We start from the raw sequence: 24,550 nt of genomic DNA, 5'->3' as shown, positions 1-24,550 counted from the left end.
TGTAATTTTTAATGACAAGAAATCATTTAAAAGGAAAGAGTTTTGTGTTTTGGTTTTTTTTTTTCTGAGAGGCATACTTACAGGTGTTTTGAGACAAACACAAAAGAGAAAGCACATATTCAGCAAACAGAGGCTGGAATTTTCCCTGGCATTTCAGTGCCCAAGGTCATCCTAGAAGAAATGTCATCTTACTTCAAAAGAGTTTGAATTTTGAATCTTGGAAAAATTTGTGAATGTATAGTCAATCTTTGTCTTTCCATTTGCTTGCTTCAACAGAAAAAAGTACACTCCAGGTGGAGTTTCACATTTAGAACATCTGCCTAAACATGGCTTGTATTATATATTTTGTGAATCCTACCTGTCAGAGAAGGCTAAATGCTCCTGACATTACCCTCAGTTCTTTTTTTTGTATAGTCTCTTGTTACAGAAGGGGTTAATGAGCTTGAGAAAATCATCCTGCTTAATGTAAGCCATCTAAAATTCAAGTGTATCTAGACCAAAATATTTATCTAGGCTCTATGTATTGTCAATTGAAAGAGACAGGCACAAACAGAAATCGATTGTCCTTTTCCAGTGTGTACCACAGGATATGTCAGCTCACTGTCTGCTGCTTGTTGCTTTCCACTGACAAAAGAAAGAACCTAGATGTCTCACCTCATTTTTTGTGACAAAAAAAAAAAAAAAAAAAAAAAAAAAAAAGATAGAGAAAAAAGGAGAAAAAAGAAATAATAATAAACTATCCCCAGTGGACAACTCTACTTTTCCATCTGTGTTCTTGTGCGTCTCCTGTTATATTCTGGTATGTAATGAAGGAAAATACTGTTTGGGTAATAAAATGAGTAATTGTTCATATTTTTGGTTAGGTTGATAGAAATAAAAGTTTTTTATTTTATCTTGCTAAACCTACATTAGTGGGGTAGAAAATACATTTCAAAGGAGTGAAGAGAAAGTGCTGGGCAATTTAATCCTTATCTATTCTAATTTACTTATTTATTTCCAATCTTTATAGTTGCTTTAACTGTGTCGACCTGGGATGTGTTAACTAATGTAGTCCTTTCCAGGTGAAGACAATGTTCTGACAGCACCCTTCATGTAGTGTTACAGAAAATCCAATGAAAGTATTTTATTGACAGTAAAAGAAGAGTATCTTGCTGGTGAGACTTACTAGATGAAGACAGCAGTGATTAGGCTTATGATTACACATGATATGTTTAATGGTTTTGGTGAGCTGAATCCTACCATGTACAGAGACACTTGGCACCCTCAAACAAAGTTAAACTTCTGCTTATTGAAGATTTAAAAATAACAAAAGACTTTGAATTTTGCAAAGAAAAAATTCTATATGAATCTCACTGTCAACCTTTTACCATTAATCTAAGGGCCAGAATGAGTGACTGGGACACAGGAAAGCCTCAGTTTAGCTAAACGCCTAATAATCATAAAATTGTAGAATTATCCAGGCCAGAAAGGACCTCTGAGATCATAAAGTACAGAGATTAGAAACATCAGAATTATCTGACCCATTTCTGACTGACCTATAACTGAAAAGTTTGAACTTTTGTTTAGTTACAGATAGGTAGCCCGAAGGATTCATGGCAATTTCTCAATTAAGAAAATCTAATCCTTATTCTCATTCATCTTACAAGAGAACTCAAATACTCAGTGAGGAAGAACAGCTTCAGAAGTAGTTCATCGATTCTCAGTGTATGAAGAGCAGGCATCTAACAAATGCAGTGCTCTATGCACTTTGGTTACCCTTGTCTGCAGTGATTTGGGGTGGGGGGGTAGGTGGGTTGGTGTTGGATTTGACGCTGCAGCACACCTGGGAGCTGGTAACACCTCTGACTACTCTGGTTCCCTGTGACTCCTTCAGTAATTACCTTGACTTTGTTCCTTTCTGCTATTTATGTATGGTTATGGCCATTGCTGTTGCAGAATATATTTTTGCCTTTGCACTTATCAGAAACTCCCATCCACATCTGTCTTCAGTGTTATAGGTCTCAGCTTATAAAAGTAACTTTGTTTTTCTCTTCTTGTAGGTTGAGGATGCATTGAGTGAGGCAGATTTTCAGCTCAAGCTGGACTTGCACTTCACCGACACTGAACAACAGTAAGTGCTTTTTAAAAGCTCAGTTGGTAATGTAGGGATTTGTTCAACTGGAGCATTACTTTGATGAAGTAACAGTCGTTTGGAAAAACATAGCTTTCATAAGTCTTTGCTTCAGTGTAGAAGTCTTTTTGATTCTTTTCTATGTAGTGGAACGTACAACATTTTTTTCTCCTTCAAGTGTAAGGTTTTCAAAATGTTACTCTATCTCATCTGCTGTTAGTTAAAGGTATTTTTGCTGACCTCCTTCTGAGCAGAAACCATGGTTCAGGATTTCATTTATCTCAGAAGATAAAGTATTGACTGAAGTGGATGTAGGAACATGTTAAACATGTTTTCCTTGTATCATGTTTTCCTTGTATCAAGGACCAAAGCTGTCTAGATTTTACAAGGAGTCTTCTCACTGAATTTTATTTCTTCCAACTGTATTTGATTCCACAATCTTAGGTGAAGTGGGAGTAGCATCCCTTTGTGAGACATCGCAGAAATTGTGATTTCAAGTGTTATTTAACCTCACTGAATCACAGGGGAGGCTTCCAAGACTTTGGCAGAATTTATGGAAGGTGGAGAGGGTTGCAAAGAAATCAACTGAGCTGTGTTTCATGCTAAAACTGTTCTGGTTTATATGCACGGGGGCATCTAAATCAATTTCAAAAATGTGTTTCCTTCATCTTTGAGATATAAGAAATAAAAACTTATTCTCTCCTGCAGATGAGACTGGACCATCAGTCATCAGCTGTGATGCTGATGGGTCTATAAGAGATAAAAAACAAACATTGAGTGATAGCCAAAAATAAACCCAATTCTTATGTTGTGAAATTGTGATCTAACGCATTCTATTAATTTCTCTTAGCATTTGACTGATTAATCAGATTTACCCTAAACAAAAGCAGTGATTTTCAGTAAAGAACACTCTGCAAATCTCAATTAAACACTTTCTGGGACTAATCATGCACCATACTTAGCTACCTCATCAAAGATTTTCTTAGCTGTTGGCTAAGAAACAGTTGGCTTCATGAGAGTCTTTAATGCTGCAAAACAGTTCTTCAGAAGTGAGCTGCACTTGCATTAGGAAGATGTGGTTAGACAGGCACCAAGTTTCCATCTCAGTCTCCTGCCCCATAGTTGACTCAAACATTGTGTGGTTGACTGCACACTATGGAAGATAATCTGAAATAGTTAGAATCAAACTTTAACTTAAGGCCTTGGATTTTATTTACCGAAGGAAAGGAGAAGCCAGTCCAAGTTGTATTGTTTCTCTGCAGCTATTTCACCTCTTTTTTTTTTTTTTTTTTTTTTTACCCCCCCCACCCCAGGCCTCTTACAAAAGTTTTTTTTTTTCAGATCAGCTATCTGCAAGGGTACTCTAAATATTTTTGTCTCTCTCTGACACAGGACTGCTTCTAACTTACACATATTTCTCAGATTGATTGTTCTTAACACTGAAAACCAGAGGCAGTGAGCTCCACTGTCTCTGGACAGTTTGCTAAATGCATTTCCATCTGTTGCTTAGTTCCTGATGTCCCCAGAGCTAGCACATAGGTGGACAATCATCAGATAAAATCAGAACTGCATCACATCAATCTTTCTCTTATACAATGTATTTACACATATTTCTACTGGTTTGGGTTTTTTTTCCTGTTATTTTTTTTACCTATATGTTTACCTACACTTGTATGAATATTTATGCTAAGCACAAGCACAAGATGCTCACCAGTTACGTAAAACCTTATGAAGCTGGGAAGTGATAAAAATTCACCTGAAACTGTCTTCCAGGTTGCTGCCTGTATCATGTTGCAGCCTTTGCCAACTCGAGCTTTTGCCAACTCTTGTAAAACTTTTTCTCTTCCAGGCTGAGAGATGTTCCAGCGATTCCCATGATCAGCAGCCGTACACTGTGTCTTCACTTCCACCCTCGGAGAGGTCTGCACCACCATGTTCCTGTCATGTTTGACTATTTTCACCTGTCAGTGATATCTGTCACGGTGCACGCGTCACTGGTAGCATTACACCAGCCTCTGATCAGGTAAAGGACAGAAATGTCTATTGAAAAGCAGATGAGCTTACTCTTCTGAGTTCATTTGCTTATTCACAGGTTCACAGAATTTCTTGGTTTGGAAGACACCTTAAAGATAGTCTAACTCCAACTCCTTTGCTGTGGGCAGGGACACCCTGCACTAAACCAGATTGCTCAAGGCCTCTTCCAACTTGACATTGAACACCTCCAGGGAGAGGGAATCCACAACCTCCCTGAGTAACCTGATGTGTAGGAATAGCAGAGGGGATAATTTAATTTCAAGAGTTTTGGTTCTGTGCTAGGATGCAGGAGACGAGTTTAAAGCCAGGCAGTGACACAAGCTTCTTCCCCTGATAAGACACTAGGCAATAGCAGTCTGATAAAAACTAGCAACATCTTTGGGAAGAGGTTCAGAAATGTTGATTGGTCTTGATCTCTCTATTCCCTATCTCCAACAAAAGGACAATTAACATTCTCTTCTTGGCTGTTTTTCCTCTTTAGTCTAAAGGCAAGTAAGAGCAACTTTTCCCCCATGTTTTGTAAAGGTTTTAGGACAGTTGGATTCTAATCTCATCTGTGGCCTCTGTGCATTAACATAACTCATAACATGGCTAGAAGGACACACTCATGAATCAGTACTGGATAAGGCTGTTGAAATTGGGTCTAGATGTGATTTATGCTGATTCAGAATGACAAGAAAATAATTAAGAACTCCTTCAAATAAAACAGGGCTGGAGGTCAATATCCTCTAATATTTAGAGCAGGCTAGGGGAAGCAAAGGTCTTCCTGACAATTTACTTTGTATCCAATCTTGTCATCTTGAGACAGAAAGTACTGAGAGGGATGGAACTTCTTTTGTCCGGGAGCAAAGTATGGTGTTGCTGTGGTTCAGCCTGACAGGCACTAAACACCACAGTGTTTTATCAACACCACAGTATGTTATCAATATTATTCCCATCCTAAATCCAAAACATAACAGTATGCCGTGTACTGGGAAGGAAATTATCTATCCCAGTTGAAACCTGGGCAAGTGTTCAGAGTTGTTCACCTTTGACCTACTCCAGCAAGGTGTGCCATTTATCAAATGACCAGGAGACACTTAAAATTGTCAAATACTCTGCACAGAGCACTGTGTCAGAAAGAAAAGATGAACCTGTGGATTCTTTTTCCCTGAGGTTTTGTGTTTCGACTTAACGCATTGTTTCTTCGGCTCTCTATAAAGGCTTGTACGCAATGCCAGAGAATGAATTAAGATTGTAAGAAGTTGCTACAGTGGAGTCATGTTAGCAAATCTTCTGCTGCTGAGATACAAGTAACATCTGTATCTCTCTTCTGCTGTTTGTGGACTTTTGAAATAGTGAATTAGATTATAATACACTACTTTTAACCAGATGATTTTGCTCAGATAATTTGCCCACTGTTTTACTATACAAAAGGATGAAAGAACAACAGTTATCAGGCTTAATGACCACTTTCTGTGCTTTTTTATCCTCTAATGAAGGAGGCCAAATACTTGTTATTGATATTAAGCATAAATTGCATGATGATCAAGTGTTCAGATCATTATAGCTTTAAAACTATGATTTTGTGGACATTAATGAAGTATGCAGTATCATCGCTTAATGCAATAGAATAAAGATATTTGGCAACACATAGAGAGTCTCATTTACTTAAGCCAGTAAAATAATTTTTAGGTATGATAGTGAATGTTTAGCTGCTTGATAAGTATGCAAAACCCAGAGAGTCATTACATCATACCTTCTATAAATATAAACCAGGGTGAAGACATTAGTTTAAAGGAAATGCCAGTTCCAGGCATTCTGAAACAAAATCAGTCAGCTAAAACTTATTTGTTTTATCTGCAGCTCACAGCTTCCCTGCTTATCACTTATTATTGGAGTTTACTATGAACAGAGGCAAAAGGTTTAATTCTAAAATTGGATCTTTAGTTTTATAGCACACTAGAACCTGAATGACTGCAAAAGGGGTTTGTCACATTTTAGGGAAAAAAAAAGGCCAAAAAAAAAAAAGCTAAATAGTTACATTGTGTGGGGAAAATATTGTCTTTGTTTTGCTTGGACAGAACAATAGGCCAGCTGTGATCCACAGGCCATTAGCAGTTCTGAATCAATCAGGACAGTTGGCTGGTGCTGTCTTATGGAAGTATCGCATATGATAAACATCACACTGACTATAAAGGAGGAAGTTTGCTGAGGAGAAAGGAGCCTCTTGCTTGGGTTTCTTGTTCTTGCTTCTCTTGCTTGGGCTAATCCTGACCCGGTTCTCAAGGACTGCTTTCCCATTTGTGGAGAGAGCTGTACTTTTGCTGGGATATGTATGACTTTATGTAATTCACATTGACATTGGTATCAGTTTTGTTGTTTCATTAAATCAGTTTTCCTTTCATCTCTCAGGTCTTCTCTCCTTTTTCTGACTCCTGTTCTTGCTCAGGAGGGGTCACTGGGTGATAGAGAAGCTGCTAGAGTTCTGCTAAACATGCACAACTATCTAAACAGTAGTTCATTGTGTTTTAATTGGCTATCTTGCAATATCACTCTGAAAATAAAGATCACATAGTACATAAATTCACTGTGTTCTGATGTTGCCCTAGAAAAAACTTTGCCACAGCTACCTGATCAGCTTTTCCTATTTCGTTAGGTCTGCTGGCAAACTAGACAACTCTTCCTCAAAGTTCTTCCCTGTTGCTGGTAGGGAAACCAGCAAAACCAATTAAAGCCTTTCCCTGCAGAGTAATATACACCCACAAATAGCTCCTGTTGGGTAAACCTTGCCAGGTTTGCCTCCTCCATCTCTTGGTTTTGTTTTTTTTGACAAGTGAACTTTTTGATATTGATGTTTGTTTTGGTTAACAATTCTTATATAATAAATATTATATTAGGTTTCATATTTTGAAGCTCTTATCACCTCTTACCAAGCTGAGAATGAGTAAAAGTTATGCTTCTGTGGTCTTTTATAGAATTCTGGATAGAAATCTTGTGATTTGGCTATTCTGAAAACTATAGCACTCAACTTTTTAACAGGGTTCCAATTCATGGCAGCTGGCAATGGCTTTACAAAATTACTAAGGAGATGAGAGTCTAGGTAGGAAGGTGATGTGATTAACATACCTCCAACTCTGTTTTGTCTAAACGAATCACATTTGGTCTAGATGTGGCATGATCAGGAGCACTGTGGGGCTTGGATCACCTTCTCTCTGAGCAAATTGGGCAGCTGCATCCCTCTGAAATACTGATGCAGAGGGAACTCTTAGCAAGAGTGAAGACCCTGGTTGCCTTTGAAGAGTACCGATCCAGAGCTTGGGTAAAGATTCTCTCTTTGGTCTTTTGGAGTTCTTTGACTTCTCTAAAAGCACTTGAGAAGTGCCTGGAGAAGCTGGACCACTTGGGCACAAGTTCAAAACTTTGGTTTTCTAGGTGGAAGTGCAATAATAGGGGAGAACAGAGACGTAAGGTGCAGCGGCTGCAATAGTTACTATCTCAACCTGAAGCACTACTGCCCTCAGATGTACGTTACCCTGGACTTAAACCATTCCAGCAGGCACAGCAGAACGTTGTCACACCACTGCTTGCCAGCACCTTTGGCTTTTAACATCTGCCAATCACAGAACAGTATTGTCAGACTTTCGGGATATGGGAGAAATAGAGGAGTGCTGAGAGCAAGGGTTGTCTAGGAAGTCACTCCTAACATCACAGAAATGACAGTTCTCTTTGAAAAGTAAAGGGCTTGCCTCCATGGACCTCATTTTACCCAGAATGACAGAAGATGATCCCAGCTAGTCTGTCAAAAGATAAACAGAAAAAGTGAACAATGTCCAGGCTTCAGAGTACTCCCCTGCTGAATTCGCTGGCCTCCACAAACTGCTTGAATAGCATTTTTTTTCCTTTAGCTAAGCTCCAGAGGCTAAATGTGAGTAGACAGTTGCAGGAGAAAGGTGAGGTGAATTTAGGGCTTTTGGTCACCTGTTTTCTCTTTTGTATATGTCTGTCTGGTTTCTAGCCAGAGACATTGACTTCTCCCTTAGCTCTCTGTCACTGGCTTTGCAGCTCGTAATTAATGTAATGATAGTCTGGGGGTTTTTTTTGGTTGGTTTGGTTTTTGGTTGGTTGGTTATTTTATTTTTAAGTTTGATCATTTCAGAGAGTGCAAGATAGGTATTTTACCAAGCAAGATTCAGATTCTGATCTCACTTTTTTTTTTTGCAACGTTCTGCTGAAAAATACAATTTGTGAAGAAATTGAGTTTTGCTTACCAAAATCCCAAAAGGTTCTAGTTAAAACCAAACCAAACCAACCAACCAAAAAAACCCAAACCTGTTTTAAAAGGTTATTTCATTGAGAGCATTTTAATCTCAAAAGGAAGGTTATGTTTTATTAAACTGTCCTAAAACATTTATTCTGAATACTGAATACTCTGAATATTCTGAACTCTGCATACTTCAATAGCGCTTCCGAATTAACGTTTATCAAGACCAATCCATTTCTTACACTAGGGAGCTGTCACCTCATTCCTATGTTAGAGAATTGTCCACAGAATAGGAAATTAAGGAATGATTATTTAATATTTTGTGCCACATGAGATCTATGAGGTGCTGCAATCAATTATCCAACTGCAGGTTCAAAACAGACAGAAAGTGCAGCACATATCAGAATGTACAATTCATTCCAAAAGATGTTACTGAGGCCAGAAGTATAAATGAAAAAGACATGGCCACAAATGCATAGAAGATAGCCATAACTACTGCAAATACTTGCCTGAATATAAACTCTGAGCCACAAAGTTCTTAAATATTCATAGAAATAGAATGAGCCAGGTTGGAAGAGACCTGCAAGATCACCCAGTCAAACCTATCCCCCAGCCCTATCCAGTCATCTAGACCATGGCACTAGATACCTCATCCAGTCTTTTCTTGAACACCTAAATTGACTGCTAGTATCAACATTAAAAAAAAAAAGAAAGACCAAAATAAAGGAGGAAAAAGGCCAATTTAATTTCTGACACTAAAGATATTAAATTTTGCACACAGGATCATCCTTTCACACACACACATTGCCTCTTTTGACCTTTTTTATTCTGACTCTAAATAAAGGCTGAGGTTAACATACAGGATGAAAATCTAAATGTGGGTATTAAATCAAGACTATTAAATAGATAGTCCAAATGGAATGTAAAAAACAGGGTATCCTGATTCATGTGAATGAGCATAGTTGCAGGAATAACTGGAAAAAATAAATATGGAAAACAAAGTTTCCTGTAGAACATTAACCTATTACTGCTCTTAAAAGTTTTCTTCAAGTATTATATACTTCAGAAAGCATTAGGGGAACCTCAACAGTTTGTAAGCCTTCCAGTTAAACTTTCCCTCCAGAGACAGACATTTTGGCAGGTTTCCCAGAAAGGATTTTTGTTTTACAGTGCTACATGAAATCAATTTCCATGAAACCAACAGATTAAAATCCCTTCTTTTCTGTGAAACCAAAAAAAGGTATTAAAAACTGCTTTACTCTCCCTTAAAACCTTTGAAAGCTTTGCTAATATTCAAATGAGGAGTTTTTCATGTACAGGCAACATTTGTTTAAGCTTCTCTCTGGTACCACAGCAATCATTTTTTGTTTCTGCTTCCTGAGCCTTTCCAGCAGACCAGGGCACACAGCATCGTGCAGTAACAGCTGAAATTATTCAGTGCAGTGTTTATCTCTTGACTCTTTGAAATTGCTTTCGTTTATTTATTTATTTTTAACTAAAGTGTTGCATTTAGGAAATGCATGGATATACTTCATGCTGCTCAAAAGCAGCCAGCTGGCAATTTCTTTGATCACATAAATTAATAAATATATGAACAAGGCCAGATATATGCCAAGGTCTTCTGTACTATTCTCCACCTTATGAATGTCCTTTTTGTCACTAGATGAATGTTAGATGATATATAACAGAGTTTTGACTTAGAGGGGAAGCAGGGAAATGTGATTCATCCCCTGGAACTAGTCCAATTCTTACTTTTTCTTGAGCTTCTTTTTTCTGATGCTGCACACATTACTGATTTGTCTGCTTATGAGAATCCCACCTGTTATTTGGGCAATAGTGAGTACTGCTGCACCTCTCTTTCATCTTGTACCTTTTAAATAAGCATCCTTTCTTTTGTTATGTGTTTCTGTATAGCAGACAGGAATTGTTATCTGTCCTTAAAATCTGAGTCTAGCATAGGTATCCTTGAATTATGGCTGATCTGAGCTGATAGAGCTACATGATTAACATCTAAACAGAGGAATAACCTCAGACTGGAAATTTTTGGCGTAATGAATGGCACTGTCTTTGGTGCCATTTAGTGTCTTTAGTGTCTTATAGTGGCTTTCAGTTCTAGCACAATATGATTTTGAGGTTGGTTGGGTTTTTTTCACTCCTTGTCTTGGAAGCTTTTGTCATTCAAGGAGACCAAGTCTCCTGAGCATGATGCAATTTGAGATGCTTAAATGGTCATCAAGTGTCTGTGGACAGTGATTCCAGACTGCAAACTGTATCAAAATCTTGGAGTTGTTTCACACTATGTACAGTCTTCCCTTCCCCCCTCCCCTCCCCTCCCCTCCCCTCCCCTCCCCTCCCCTCCCCTCCCCTCCCTTCCCTACCCCTTCCCTTCCCTTCCCTTCCCTTCCCTTCCCTTCCCTTCCCTTCCCTTCCCTTCCCTTCCCTTCCCTTCCCTTCCCTTCCCTTCCCTTCCCTTCCCTTCCCTTCCCTTCCCTTCCCCTCCCCTCCCCTTCCCTCCCCTTTATTTTTTTTTCCTTTGCAGTTCATTATTTCTATTCCACTTTTGCCTACACACTTAAAAAGTGCTTGTGGTTGCATGCATCACCATCTAGACTCAGTAATTTGTCTCATTGTGTTCACCACAAGTAGCCTGATTTCTCTCTTGAAATCTTGATAGAGTTCACATACAATGTGTTTTTACAGGGTCTATCTCACCTAACTTCAGCTGTTTACGAGATAGTCATTCTAGCCTCTCTTTATGGACCACAATAAACACTTTGGGGGTGAAATTCATCTGACCTATTTGATATCACTCCTTCAGAAAGAGATGACTCATACCCTGGAAATGCCAGTTCCTCTCCAGTGAATATAAAGGCAGCCTACATCATTAACTCTGATGCAGACATTTGCTCAGATTGATCCCCAGTAAGAGCCCTAGTTAAGCACCAGGACTCTGATGGAGTGCTCAGTGCTGAGTAAATTCCAAACAAAATGTTCCACTCTTCACGGGTTCATGCTATAAGAGACACACAGATATATTCAGAAGGGAACACTGTGACCGTACTATCTAGCATGGAGAGGCAGTGACCTCAGCACTAAACCAACTCAAATTCTCTCAGGTTTTTGAGGAAGAATTTGAACAACAGTGAATTTGTGTGCATGGGTACGAGAGAACACATCCCAAATGAATAGACAGCACCTATTAAAGGGAAATACCATTTTTTGGCTGAAGTCTTGTCATTTTGGTGCTGCAAGCTTATGTTGTGGAACAGTAAGAAGTGGAAACTAAACTTATAGTCTATAATAAGAGACTAGGGTGAGGTATAAAGGATATTGATAGCAAAGAGAGATTGTGTGCAGTTCAAAGAGGAAGGGCAATATGGTTAAAAGCAGAGAGGATGACATTCCATTAATCAAGATGCCATCTGATAAGAAGTTAGGTAAGAGTAATATCCGTCTGAATAAATGGAAAGGTTGTGCTGTTGATGTTATGCTGGAAAAAAGGCTCCATACTGCAAGGGAAAGGACTGAGTGTAAGCCACTCTGTATGAATGCCAAGAAAGTAAACTCCATTGACATTATTTGGACTACTGTAATGGTCATTTTGAAAGGGAAACATGGACTGGAGTATCAGTTTGAAATCAATAAAATAGAAAAAAGACCAACAAAAACAAACCCAGAAATGTTTCCTTAGAAAATGGCACTGGGACAACAATGACTCTCCTCTAACACTACTACTCTATTTTTCTTCTTGATTTTTCTTCTTTTAGTTTTGCTCGTCCAGGGAAAGGGTCATGGCTTGGTAAAGGCAACCTGGAGACAGGAGCAGATCAGTCCAGTATGTCATTAGAAAATCTAGTATTTGGAGCTGGCTACTGCAAACCTACTTCTTCAGAGGTAAGGAGGATGAACAATGATGTCTTAATTCTATTTGGTCACACAGAGTGTCCAAATTATCTATTTATATTGCTAATAGAGGGATTTGGCTGGAGAAGAAACCCTTCAAACATTTCTCCATGAACCACATGGCATTTGGATACACCATTCCTGGGTGTTCATATAGCTCCTACTGGTATGAACAACTGCAGAAAAGTTTGAGACAATATGTTCTGATTGCCAGTGACACTGTTAAAATTCTGACCAAGTGTCTGCTGTAAGGTGAAATTAATTATTCAGTTAAGATCCTTGCTTTCAGGTCTTACATTCAAGAGCTGTTATTAAGGATGTTGTAGAGGAAGAATTTGTGTCTGCAGTATTGAGTTTTGTGAGAGCTGGTGACAGGGTGTTATGCACATTGCCTTATTCAAGGCAGGGCCCACAGTTAGTGTAGGCATTTGTGGTAACTTACAACATGTGAAGAGGAAAGCTTGTGCAATATTTAGTACAAAGACATTTGTTTGGAAAATAGTGAGTAATTGTGTGGTTTAATGGTTTTGACTTTTTAAAGTGCTAGATGTGAAGTGGATTTTGCCAGAAATACTTCCTCAGATCTAGGAACTCAACTCAGAGTATTAAAATCATTATCTTGTTAGGAAACTCTGGTTCAAGTGTTCTGACTAACATGCTGCCTTCAGCTTCCCTCGACCTTTCCTGTCAAAGCTGTTCTGTATAAATACTAAAAGCATGCTGGCCTAGAGCATCTGGTGCAGAAGAACTACCAGGGAATTAACTTAGACTGAGAGACTGCTTGGTCTGAGGCTACTGTCCGAACCACCAGGTCATTGCATGCTTTTGACAAACAAACTGACCTCAGCTTGTGCCTCTCTGGTAAGCAGTCACATCACATAAATTTAAATAACCAAGTGTTTCTCTTTGTAGATGAATCTCTGTACTTCTCTGCACACCACACAAGAGACAGACTTCTTTAGAACATGGTTCAATATTGTCAAGCAAGGAATCATGTGCTTCTCTTATAAGAGAGAAGCACCAATATATTTTATTATTATAACACAGTAAGCAGGTAAAATTCAAAAGCAAATATGACAATGGTTTAGCAAGATTGAATGATGAAACACACTTGATTATTTGCTGCATAGAGGACAGGGTCAGACAAAACTTTAAGGGAGACCCTCTCATTGAGTTATGAGGTTCAGAAAGGATACTCTTGCTTTCTAAGCTCCTTCTCATAGAGTTGAGGTGCAGCTCAATCCACTCCTAGTTTTAGACTTGATCAGTAGTTAATGTCTAAAGGATTACGTTTGAGCAATCTTTTTTTAATATAATTTAGATAAGATTTCAAAGTTTAGCATTCTATTAACCATTTACTGAATACCTCATGCAATAGAGAATCTCTCAATCTTGAGGAGCAGTCTTGGTAGATATCCTTCTCAGTTGGAGAGCCTAGTGTGCAGCCCACTGCCTACTGCCATGCAGCTCAATAGTTGGACTGTCAACTATTTATAGAGAAAAATGATTGACTTATAGTTACATTTGCATACCAGTAAGATGTCTGAGTCATCATTCCAATCATCCTTTGGTGTTGCCATCATTGCCCCAAATCCATAGCAAACAGGATGCAGCCCACAACTCTTACTGGTGAATATGTCTTAATTAGAGTGCGGAGCACATTACCACAACCGTTGTCTTGACAAACCTCTGTTATAAGAAGATAAATGGAAAGACTAAGTCTCCACTTTCATTTTTATTTTTTAGTTTGCTGTGATTAGAAAACCTTATTTCCTTCCCAAATGGTTTCCTTAGCTACAAACTGTTTTCTATCTGTGCTGTGTATTCTTCCTTGATTATAGGCTTTTTTTTTTTTTAATGACAGCAGGTGACCAGCTATATAAAAAAATGCAAGCACTTTATCATCAACAGGTTTTAGCACTCTGCTACCCTGCAGATCACCAGAATGTCACACACCAAACTGTCATAATGTAGCACACTCCCCCTCCACATGGTCAGAAACCTCTGTAAAAGTCATGACATCTGTTCTTGGTCTGAGCATTTTAATTTAATAGTCTGGGTAGGCCTTTGTGCATATGATATCTATGATGTATGATAATAGGCAAAGACTTTCTCTTGCTTTAATGTATATCTTTGGCATAAACTCCATGAAGTCATCAAGCAAACTGGCTCAAAATGTAGACTTTTCCCTCACTAGTATCATATTCAGTAGACTGGCAAGGGGTCTCTGGTTTATGTGCCACAGTTTTGGTAGCAGAAGGGAGTGGAAGCAGAGGCGTTTCCCACGAACACACTGGAAACTTCTCAACTCTGTTAAACAGTTCCAACCAGCTCCAAGATGAATTTCCTATTGGGCAAAGCTGAACACCCAGGTTGGTAGCACTTCTGTGATAACCTGTTTAAGAAAGTGTAAAAAATGCTGTGCAGCTGTTAGAAAGAAGAGTGAGAGAAACAATTATGCAGGCACCAAGGTCAGTGAAGAAGAGAGGAAGTGCTCCAGCTGCCAGAGCAGAGATTCCTGGCAGCCCATGGTGAAGACCATGGTGATGCGAGTTGTCAACCTGCGGCCTGTGGAGGACCCCATGCCAGAGCAGGGGGCTGCAACCTAAAGGATGATGAGTTTCAATTTGCTCTTATTTCTCATTCTACTGTGTTTAATTAGTTATAAAGTAAATTAGATTCTTAAGTAGAATCTGTTTTGACCATGTTAGTAACTTTTAAGTGATGCCCATGTCCTTATCTTCACCCACAAGCTTCTTGGTTTTTCTCTCTCTGTGCTATTGAGGAAGTGGCTTGTTGGGCACCTGGTGGCCAGCCAGGGTTGACCCACCAGATGTGGTTCAGACAATATTTGAACACACATATTGACTGTGGAAATTCTCATCTAGTTTATGCATTTGGTTTGCTTTTTCCTTACTGAAAATGCAAGTGACTGCTTTCTTAAAAAAAAAAATCTATATTGATAATCAGCCTCTCTTGGCACTCTCTGAACTGATCTGTATTTGGACTGCTGAGCTGCTGCTGCTTAATGATAGATCCTGATGGCAACTTGTTCTGCACTTCTGACTTCTCAGTGCAGAGACTAATTAAATGCCAGAGGCTTTGGACTGTATATGTGCATTTTCCCTAGCTCTCCCAAAGTGACTTGTGAGCACCACTGACAGGTTCCTCATTTCCTGGCTCAGCAGAGTAGTGACAATAATTAATCCTATTTAGTCCTTAGTGATTTTTTTTAATGTTTCCTATTCTCTTCCCAGTCCTCTAGTCAGCAAACAGGTATCTTTCTCTATTCCTCCTTCCCTCCCTTTGTATTTTCTATCTACACTGTATTTTTCCTTTAAAGAACAATCAAGACAACAAAGATATTTATCTTTGAAATAAGATATTGAATGTCTATCTAAATATGAAGGAAGATGCTGCTACTTTCTCAAGCTGTCTTCAGCTCATAGCCTATACTTACAGGGAATATAAGTCAAAATAGGATCATGTCTACTGTAGGCTTGAGAGATCTACTGGGATGAAGCAAACTCATGACCTGTGTGTTAATGGCTTCCCTCGGGGACATCCAAATTCCCCTTTGGGTCTGCTCAATTACTTTTCCCTGTGAGGAAGTTCAAGAGGTTGTTTCAGATGTTACAAGGTCTGTATCTTGACGTAACACTGACTCATGCTTCCAGTTCAATTCAATAGTCATAAGACCCCGAGACTGAAAATTATCTACATATCCTACATTTACAGCAAAATAAAAACAAGATGTTCCTTGCAGAACTGAAAATTGAGTGGTCACTTACAGTTCAGAGTTTTATGTCTTACTCTGTAACATGTTTTAATGTCTTTGTAATACTGTGCCTCACATGCCTGTTGTGTTATAATCAAGTTGAGTTAGTGGCATACTGGGGGTTATTAATAAACTGTACTTAGAGTAATCTTATTTTCATTTGGATAGCAGTAGCACTGCAACTAGATTGACTTTCAAGTAATCACATTGATTAATCGTACGACTTCCCATTAATATGGCACTGGTGTTTCATAGGAAATGTTATTCCAATGTTGATGTAGTTATCCCTAAACACACAAAGTTTATGCCTGACTATGGGTGTCATCCAAATAAAATTGCACTGATGAGAATAGTTCTTTTCCACAGACAGTTTGCTAGTATTTGCTTCTTTCCAGCAACATGTGAAAAGCCTAGGCATCTCCAGCCAAACACCAAAACCTTTCTCCATCCCACATTTTTATGTCACTGAGGAGTCATCTGTATTTTATTCTTCTTTTCTTCTGTGTAGTTACATAATTATAGGTCTCTTTTTTCATCTCTTGAGAAGGGAAGGTTGTGCCTCTTCAGACAGGAAATGTAATGCAGAGATTCCTGTTATCCTTTCTGCACAGCAGTCATCTTTCTTTTTTATCCCACTGGTTCTCTTTTTTTTTAATCCTCAGGGCATCTGCTGTGTTGTGACTTGACAACAAAATTGCATGGGAAAGACAGAGAAAGAAACAGAAAGAGAAAAAGAGAAGGGGAAAATAAAGGAAAGAGGAAGACTGAAGGGGAGGGAATAGGGGTGACAGATTAAAAACAATAGTGTTATCTTTGCAAAAGAACTAAAACTTTGCAAAAGACTCAAATATTTCTTTTTTTCAGGCAGGGCTATGTGTATTTTTTGCCTTTTTCCCTCTTTGTAACTGGAAAGGTTTTCTTCCCACTAGAAAAAAGCAGCAAAAAGGCACCTGATGTATCTAAAGTTCTGTGAAGGTGCCAAGGCTTTTTTAATGTCTTTTTTTTTTTTCTCTTTTTCTTCACTGCATTCAATGGAAAGGTTTTAAAAACAATGCCTGACTCTTACAAACTTAAGGTGGAGTTAAGATTTTGATTTTATCAATTTACAACTTGAGTGTGTAAGGCAGTTGGTAGATGTCATGTAGAAGTTAAAAAAAAAAGAAATCCAACAAAAAAACCCCAAACTACACAACCTCTCCAGCAATATTTAGAATAACTTTTACTTATGGTTGCTTTGTATAACTAATAAAGCTGACAGAAACATAGTTTACATGAAAATTTAACCCCAAATTTTTAATTTTACACAGAAACTACTTCATTTTTGGTCTCAGTCTTCTCTTCTTTGGTGTGAATGTGGTATGGAAAGCACATCTTTCTTATGTTGGCACATGTTTGTAATAGATAGCTTTAAAGGAACCTGATTCTTTCATTGCTTTGCTTGGTGATTAGTTGTGACTGGGACTCCAGCAGATGTCCGACAGATAATTATTCTGAAATAGTGAAAGGGCTGATATACTGTTCTTTACAAGGTGTAATGACAAGTATCTTTAATCAGTGTGTTCAGGGCATCATTTATGATAATTACTGATGAAGTCTTTAGCCTTCAGTTGCCTGAAGATAAATGGCTGATCTTTAGAAAGAACTAAATGATTTCCTAGCTGTAGCAGAAAACATGGTTAACTAATAATGTGACAATAACTGGTTCCTTTAATCACTGGCATATTTCTTTGCTGTGACTCTTAGTTTTTGATCTGGCACATGCAAGGCACAGCAAGACAATGATTTGTGCTGCAGTAGAGTTAGAAAACTGAGACTAAATTGGGATTAGGCATAAAACATAACACTGAAAAAGGCCTGTGATCTCTTCACTGTGGGTGTTCAATGAAAATGTTAGGAAATCATCTGGAGATTCTTGTGATACTCCAGACAGGGTGATGGCAGAGTCTCCTTCATAGAATCATAGAATCAACCAGGTTGGAAGAGGCCTCCAAGGTCATTCAGTCCAAGCTATCACCCAGCCCTGTCCAATCAACTAGACCATGGCACTAAGTGCCTCATCCAGTCTTTTCTTGAACACCGCCAGGGACAGTGACTCCACCACCTCCCTGGGCAGTCCATTCCAATGCCAATCACTCTCTCTGGGAAGAACTTCCTCCTAACATCCAGCTTATACTTCCCCCGACACAACTTGAGACTGTGTCCCCTTGTTCTGTTGCTGGTTGTCTGGGAGAGGAGAACAACCCCCACCTGGCTACAACCTCCTTTCAGGTAGTTGTAGACAGCAATAAGGTCACCCCTGAGCCTCTTCTCCAGGCTAAACAACCCCAGCTCCCTCAGTCTGTCCTCATAGGGCTGTGTTCCAGGCCTGTCACCAGCTTCGGGAATTGATTATATTGAAACTGTAATTGGTTCCTTTTGAAAATCAATAGCATTTGCATAGGAAACTCTCCATTTCATAACTATTTTGGGTATTTTTCTGCAGTATTTGTGTATTCAAAAATCAGATCTGTGCATTGTTTATACAGATCTCTCTGGTGCATTCTCGTTACAAAGCTCACTGTTTCTCTGGATACCACTGTGAAAGGGCCAATCACACTGGGATTTGTATAACTGAAAATATACTTTTTTAAAAGACTAATTTAGAATAGTTGTGAGTAGAGTGATAAATGGCAGACTGAGCATGGAGAATTTACTTCTCTCTCCCCGCTACTATTACAGCTGTATACTTAAGAACTTACTTGACCCCCATCACCACAATCTCTGTCTTTGGGACTGAAATCCACCGCTATGGTTTGTGCAGTCGTTCGCTCGATCGACATTCTCTCAATTAATCTTTCTATGGCTTTCAGTATTGGCTTTTGAGAAGCTCATAGGAGAATGCTTGGGACAGATGTTGCTTGCTTTCTCCCCTGCAATGGAGTACACGGGCAGCAGGAACAGCCTTATTACTCTTCCATTTGGGAAGTGGAGTTGACTGCTCTCTACCTTTTGATGGAGTACTCTGTGAATCAGTTTTTCTTTCTTCTAAGTATTTTTTTCACAGTGATACTTTTTTGAAAAATTGTTTTCATATGCCTTAAAGAACACTACAGTAATTTCCACTAGCTGAAGATGGAAGTTCTTGAAAGGAGACCTAATCAACTTTGAGAGCTGACAGCCTTTCCAATAGGAGTACAGATGTTAACAGCAGCACAGTATAGATCCATCATCTAGAAGCTAGCCCTTTGCTATTGGCAAGTGTCCCAGATAACAGTTCAGGGACTGGGGAATAAGAAGAGATTCCTTCTTTTTCCAATCACTTTGTCTTTTTTTTGTACAAGCAAATCTCCAGGTGGCAGTGTGAGTCTGTATTTCTGTTCAAAGCCAACATGCCAGTCATAATGACCCAAAAATCAGTTTCACAGCTAATATGAATGCTAAGTCTTGATCAGTGCTTGGGAGAAAGACTTAGAAGGGTGAACCCCACAAATACCAACTTGTGCACAAATGATTGTCCCTGCTCCAATGATCTCACGAGTTCTCTGAGAATCTAACAAACTTCAGCAGTCTGACTAACAGTAAAAATAGGCTAAGGAAATAGAGATGGACCAGGATGTTGTAATTCTTAAATTTATTGCCAGGTAGAAGTGAATAAGATGAGACAAAAGTTTAGTTCATATAGATAAAGCATTTTTTGGAGCTCCATGGCAAGATAATAATAATTTTAGCATCTCTTCAGTAGAAGAATAACCTCTGAAGCTGATTGGACTTAATCACATCTTCAGAGTCTGGAGTGTTTTGATGAGTGGCAAAAAAAAAAAGATAATTTTTGTGCAGAAATGGGTAATACTGCAAGGAAGCTCTGTGCATAACCAAGAAAGGTGTATGAGTATTCAAGCAGTTTAGACATAAAAATATTTGGGTGAGAATATGAGTCTAAATATGCATCTAGATTAAGCGAGACTTAATCAGATGTGTGTGTTTACATTACTTCTTTGACTGGCACAAACCTAGGGAAATCAAGGTTCTAGTCAGTCTAGTTTTACATTATTATTTATCTTTGCTGTTCCCAGCTTCATAGCATGGTATTTGAATAGAGTGTGGTGTATTACCACTGTCTGTGCACTCAGTTACTGTATTACCCCAGGATAGCTGGATGTATCATGATGTGTGAAGGAGCTGAAGCATCCTTTGTCCATAGCCTCTGATATCTAGTAAGTCAGAGATGATCAATAGCCTATTCTTATCACTTTTTCTCCTTGTCCCTTCATAGACATATGGAATGGTTTGGATTGGAAAGGATCTTTGAAGGTCATCTATTCCAACCTCCTCTGCATGAGCATCTTCAACTAGATCAGTTTGCTCAGAGTCCTCTCTAGCCTGACCTGGAATGTTTCCAGGGACAGGGCATCTACAGTCTTTATGGGCAATCTGTTCCAGTGTTTTACTAACCTTACCATAAAAGAAAAGAAAAGAAAAGAAAATGTTCCTTATATCTAGTATGAATCCTAGTATGAATCTACCCTCTTCTAGTTTAAAAGCTTTACCCCTTGTCCTATTGCTGCTGACCCTGTTAAAGTATCTTTCCCTGTCATTCATTAAGACCCCTATAAAATATTAGGAGGCTATAATAGTCTCCCAAGATCTTTCTATCCTCTTTCTATGTGCAAGAGAAGGGCATAAAGTCAGATGAGGACTCTATATAACTGCTTGTTGATGACCCAGACCAAAAGTCATTGTCATCTCATGTGTGACAGATCTTGAAGCAATTTGCAACATCTCTGTTGGAGTTAGCTCTACCTGCCACTGGTAGAGAGAATTGGCTGATGAGAAGCAAGAGTGAAATCCTGAACTGGGCAGAGGAGTACCTCCAGAGCAGTGTTAAGTCATGTTTTTGGGTATGCTAAAGCACTGTTTCTGCTCTACATATTGTGTTTCTTTTGTGAACGGTTTGCCTCTCTAGAGCTGTCAGTCAAACCTTTCCTCTCCACTGAGCTCACTATAAGTATTTTATTTAAAACCATGAAATTATGGCCTTCAGAAAAAAAAATGGTAAGCTACTCATGGATCATGAAATTTGATTGTCTTTGAGTGTAAATTACTTGAGGGCTGGTACATGTACTATGCATAATACAGAAGGTATCGACTGGGCTAGGAAAATGAGCCTGTGAAAATGTAATACTTATGCAAATCTGTGCAGCTCCAGCTGCTAAAAAGTTCCCCATTTTGTTTCAATAAATTATATTAAGTTAATGTAATTTCCTTATAGTAACACACCCAGCAAAGTTTCCAGTTAGCCATTACTTCTGTTTCAGTGGTAGAACAGAAATTGTGGATTTCTGAAGTGACAAAAAGGACTGCATATTGTTTGATAATTGGCTTTGTAATTTGTTGTATATTTGCATGCATGTCAAATAGCTATAAATGATTCATTGCCTGAAAGTGTCATAAGTGAAGACTTCAGGAATGCAGTGTAGTGACAGCATTAGATAATGAGCTGTTTCCTTGCAGCAGAAGGCATAGAAACTGCATCCCCCCATGCCAAAGCAAGTAGACCATCATTACAGCACCTATGCCAAAGCAGAGCATTTCTTGTGCAGACTGTTTGCAAGAAGGAAGGTGCCTGCAGACAGGGCTGCAAATGATTATTTTGGGTTATGGTTGTTGAAGTAAAGTAGTACCCCTTAAAAAAAAAAAAAGCAACATTGCTAAGAGAAAAATGCAATGAATCTCATTTGGTCACTTTGAAAGCTCGAATTATCTGAGCAATGGAACTCTCTGAACCATAGAATTCTCTTCAGCAAAATAACTGGGAAAGGAACGGAAACTGATTTTTCTTACTCGTTTTCACAATAAACCTTGGAGTATGATCTTGCAAGAGATATTGTGTTGACTATTTCCCACTATACATTAATGGACAAAAGTCAGGTTTCCTGAAAAATGGCATACTTAGAAACAATAAAAAAGAATTTTTTTCCCCCTTCCATTTTTATAGACCAAAAGATAGCTGGAATAACACATTGCCAGAAGATATTTCTCTGAGCTTTGTACGATTCACCACATCTGTGCAAGTGAAAGCACTGAGAATTCCTGCAGGCCTTGTTCAGAAAAGATGGGAAGTGTGAGGGCTGTGGCATAAACCAATATTTGGGCAATTGAGGAAGGCTTTGCCTGAAGTCATGCAATTTCTGAAGCTGTCAGAGCTTGGGTTTGGATTTTCTTTTCTTTGTTTACCTGTGTCTCCTCAGTGATCATTTAATACTTAATTGTGATTGATTGCAAAACACAAGAGCTGTTGAACTTCTGATTGAGCTTGACAGAGAATATTTAAATCAGCATGCTTTACTCACATCTTTGGGGAAAATGAGAAATCAATTGGGAAGCAAGTAGAAAGAGTGGGATAGGTAACAACATTGGCAAATAACAATAATAATTAAATATGCTGCTGTCACTAGAGACATGATTTCTTCCCACCTGCCTATGACTCATAGGAACCTACTTGGTGACGCTCTGGCTGTGGAGCAGACACAAAGAAACAATAAAATAACATTTAAAAATCTGCTTTAGTAATGAAATGTCAAACTGCATAAAAAATGAGCCTATAAAGGCTACAGCTATTTGTCACTGCCAAAAGACAACTAAATATTTCCTCTTTAGCTATTGTTTGGCAGTGTTATTAATGTTTGAATTTACCAAGCTGAGGAAGAGATCAGAAACAATGCTATGACTGTTTAATTCTTATCTCAATTTGTGAAGACAGAGATAATTAACCAGCATGCAGAAACTGCTCTGATTATAGACACCTCCACACCGAATTCTGGGCAAAGCTTTCAATTACATAGTTTGGATGGTCATGTTTGGCATCATAGCTCTTTTCTCCTATGTGTGATCAAGAACTAAAATGTCCCACTGGGAAGCTCTTTTCCTTTGAGTCTTTCCTTCTGCACAAATGTCAAGCACACTCATCTCAATTCTAGCTAAGAAACAAATTCTGTTTCTGCTTGCAAATCTCCAACCAGTTATGAAGGAATACATACAGAAACAAAATACTACTTGGAGTGAACAGCAGTCCACCTCCTCCCTTTTCTTATTGCACATTTTCCAAAGTAATACTCCAGTCTTATGTCTCTACCTATTTTTTCCCTTCCTCTTCTCCACAGATCAGGATCCATTTTGTCACCAAATTGCATACTTTCTAGCTATGAACCCTATTTGCCTCTACTTGGCATATATGTAACAGGTTACACCGATGAAGTCACTTTTTAAATGAAGTACTTTTCTCTAACTGAAATTACTGTTGTGTATAACTTGACCATGAGTTGTGTACCACCAGGGTCCTAAGAACTAGAACTTCCTGGCTGATATTTTTCACTCAACTGGCAGACCTGGTAAATAGCCTTTGAAAGAAATCACTTTATTTCAGGGACATTAAACATCCATCAAAGAGTGGATATGTTATGACAAATTGATGATCCAGCATTTGAAGAAATTGACTTTTCCTCCATATGTGAACATCTTTGTAGCTAAACATAGTTTTATTTTAGGAGAGCAACAGGGCACAAAGTGGTTGGGCTTTTTAGACTTAAGATGTCAGCTTGTGTGCTGCTGTCTTGAAGTCTTCACACAATTCAAGCACAGCTTATTGTCAAATTTCACTGGGCCCAACCTAAGTTTTCATTGCTGTGATCTGCTGCATAAACAAAGCAAACTTGATTGCTGGAGGTGCTTTTCTTTAATGAGACTGCAGTGCTGATCCTTCTCTAAATGGCAGGATATCAGTCAGGACTGTCTTCCTCTGATTCAAGTGATAATACTCTACCTTAAAGATAGGGTTCATCACATATTTGATCACTGTGATACTGAATTTTGAAGCAATATCTATGATGAATATTTTGGAAAGGCAGAAAAGGAGCCAAATATCACAAACCCAAATGGAGCAGAAGTGGGACAAGTTCAGTGTGACTTGGTTTATACCTCAAGACTGAATGACATGCAGAGCATACAGCATCACCCTACCTCTCCTCTTATATGTTGCAGCCCATTGGTATGCCATTTTCCTGACAACTAGCAGAGCTCAAATACCAAGGTCAGCAGTAGGAAGGGGTGATGTGATTGATGAGTTCAGTCCACTATCTGTGTAAGAAAATGTGAAATAGGTATGTTTCATAGTAGGTTGAAATATCCTCTACTGATTACTGTTCCCCGGCTTAAGAAATTGGTATGTCATCTGGTACTGTCTGACGTGATTCAGCAGATATCAATTTATCTAGCTTCTAATGTACAGATGAGTTTAAGGGACATTTTAATTTGTATCTGTAGTATGTTAAGGGGATGTGCATGAGAGTGCTTCCTCTTATTCTGAACATGGAATTCTTATTCTGAACAAGGAATTTCTGAGTTGACCTAACACGTTCTTTTTTCCCCCAGTTTGGGCATTGAACTGTAAAATCAATTATTCCTGTAGCTGTAGTCACACATGAACAGAGATCCAAGCCTGAAATCA

At 38.6% G+C, this 24,550-nt stretch overlaps 1 protein-coding gene across 2 annotated transcripts in view; it reads left to right on the top strand.

Annotated features, from left to right (window-relative positions):
* FAM135B (family with sequence similarity 135 member B) overlaps window positions 1-24,550 on the top strand; it is a 168,981-nt gene that overhangs the window by 104,205 nt on the left and 40,226 nt on the right. For both annotated transcript variants that reach the window (XM_064154340.1, XM_064154341.1), the window contains exons 5-7: window positions 2,040-2,110; window positions 3,960-4,133; window positions 12,155-12,281. In XM_064154340.1, coding sequence (XP_064010410.1) covers window positions 2,040-2,110; window positions 3,960-4,133; window positions 12,155-12,281 — 372 coding nt within the window. The remainder of the gene's footprint in view (window positions 1-2,039; window positions 2,111-3,959; window positions 4,134-12,154; window positions 12,282-24,550) is intronic.

Source organism: Pogoniulus pusillus, chromosome 14, assembly GCF_015220805.1.
Source record: "Pogoniulus pusillus isolate bPogPus1 chromosome 14, bPogPus1.pri, whole genome shotgun sequence".
NCBI classification, from domain to species: Eukaryota; Metazoa; Chordata; class Aves; order Piciformes; family Lybiidae; genus Pogoniulus; species Pogoniulus pusillus.
Note: the sequence above shows the minus strand (reverse complement) of the source record. Positions and strands in the feature narration are given on the sequence as shown.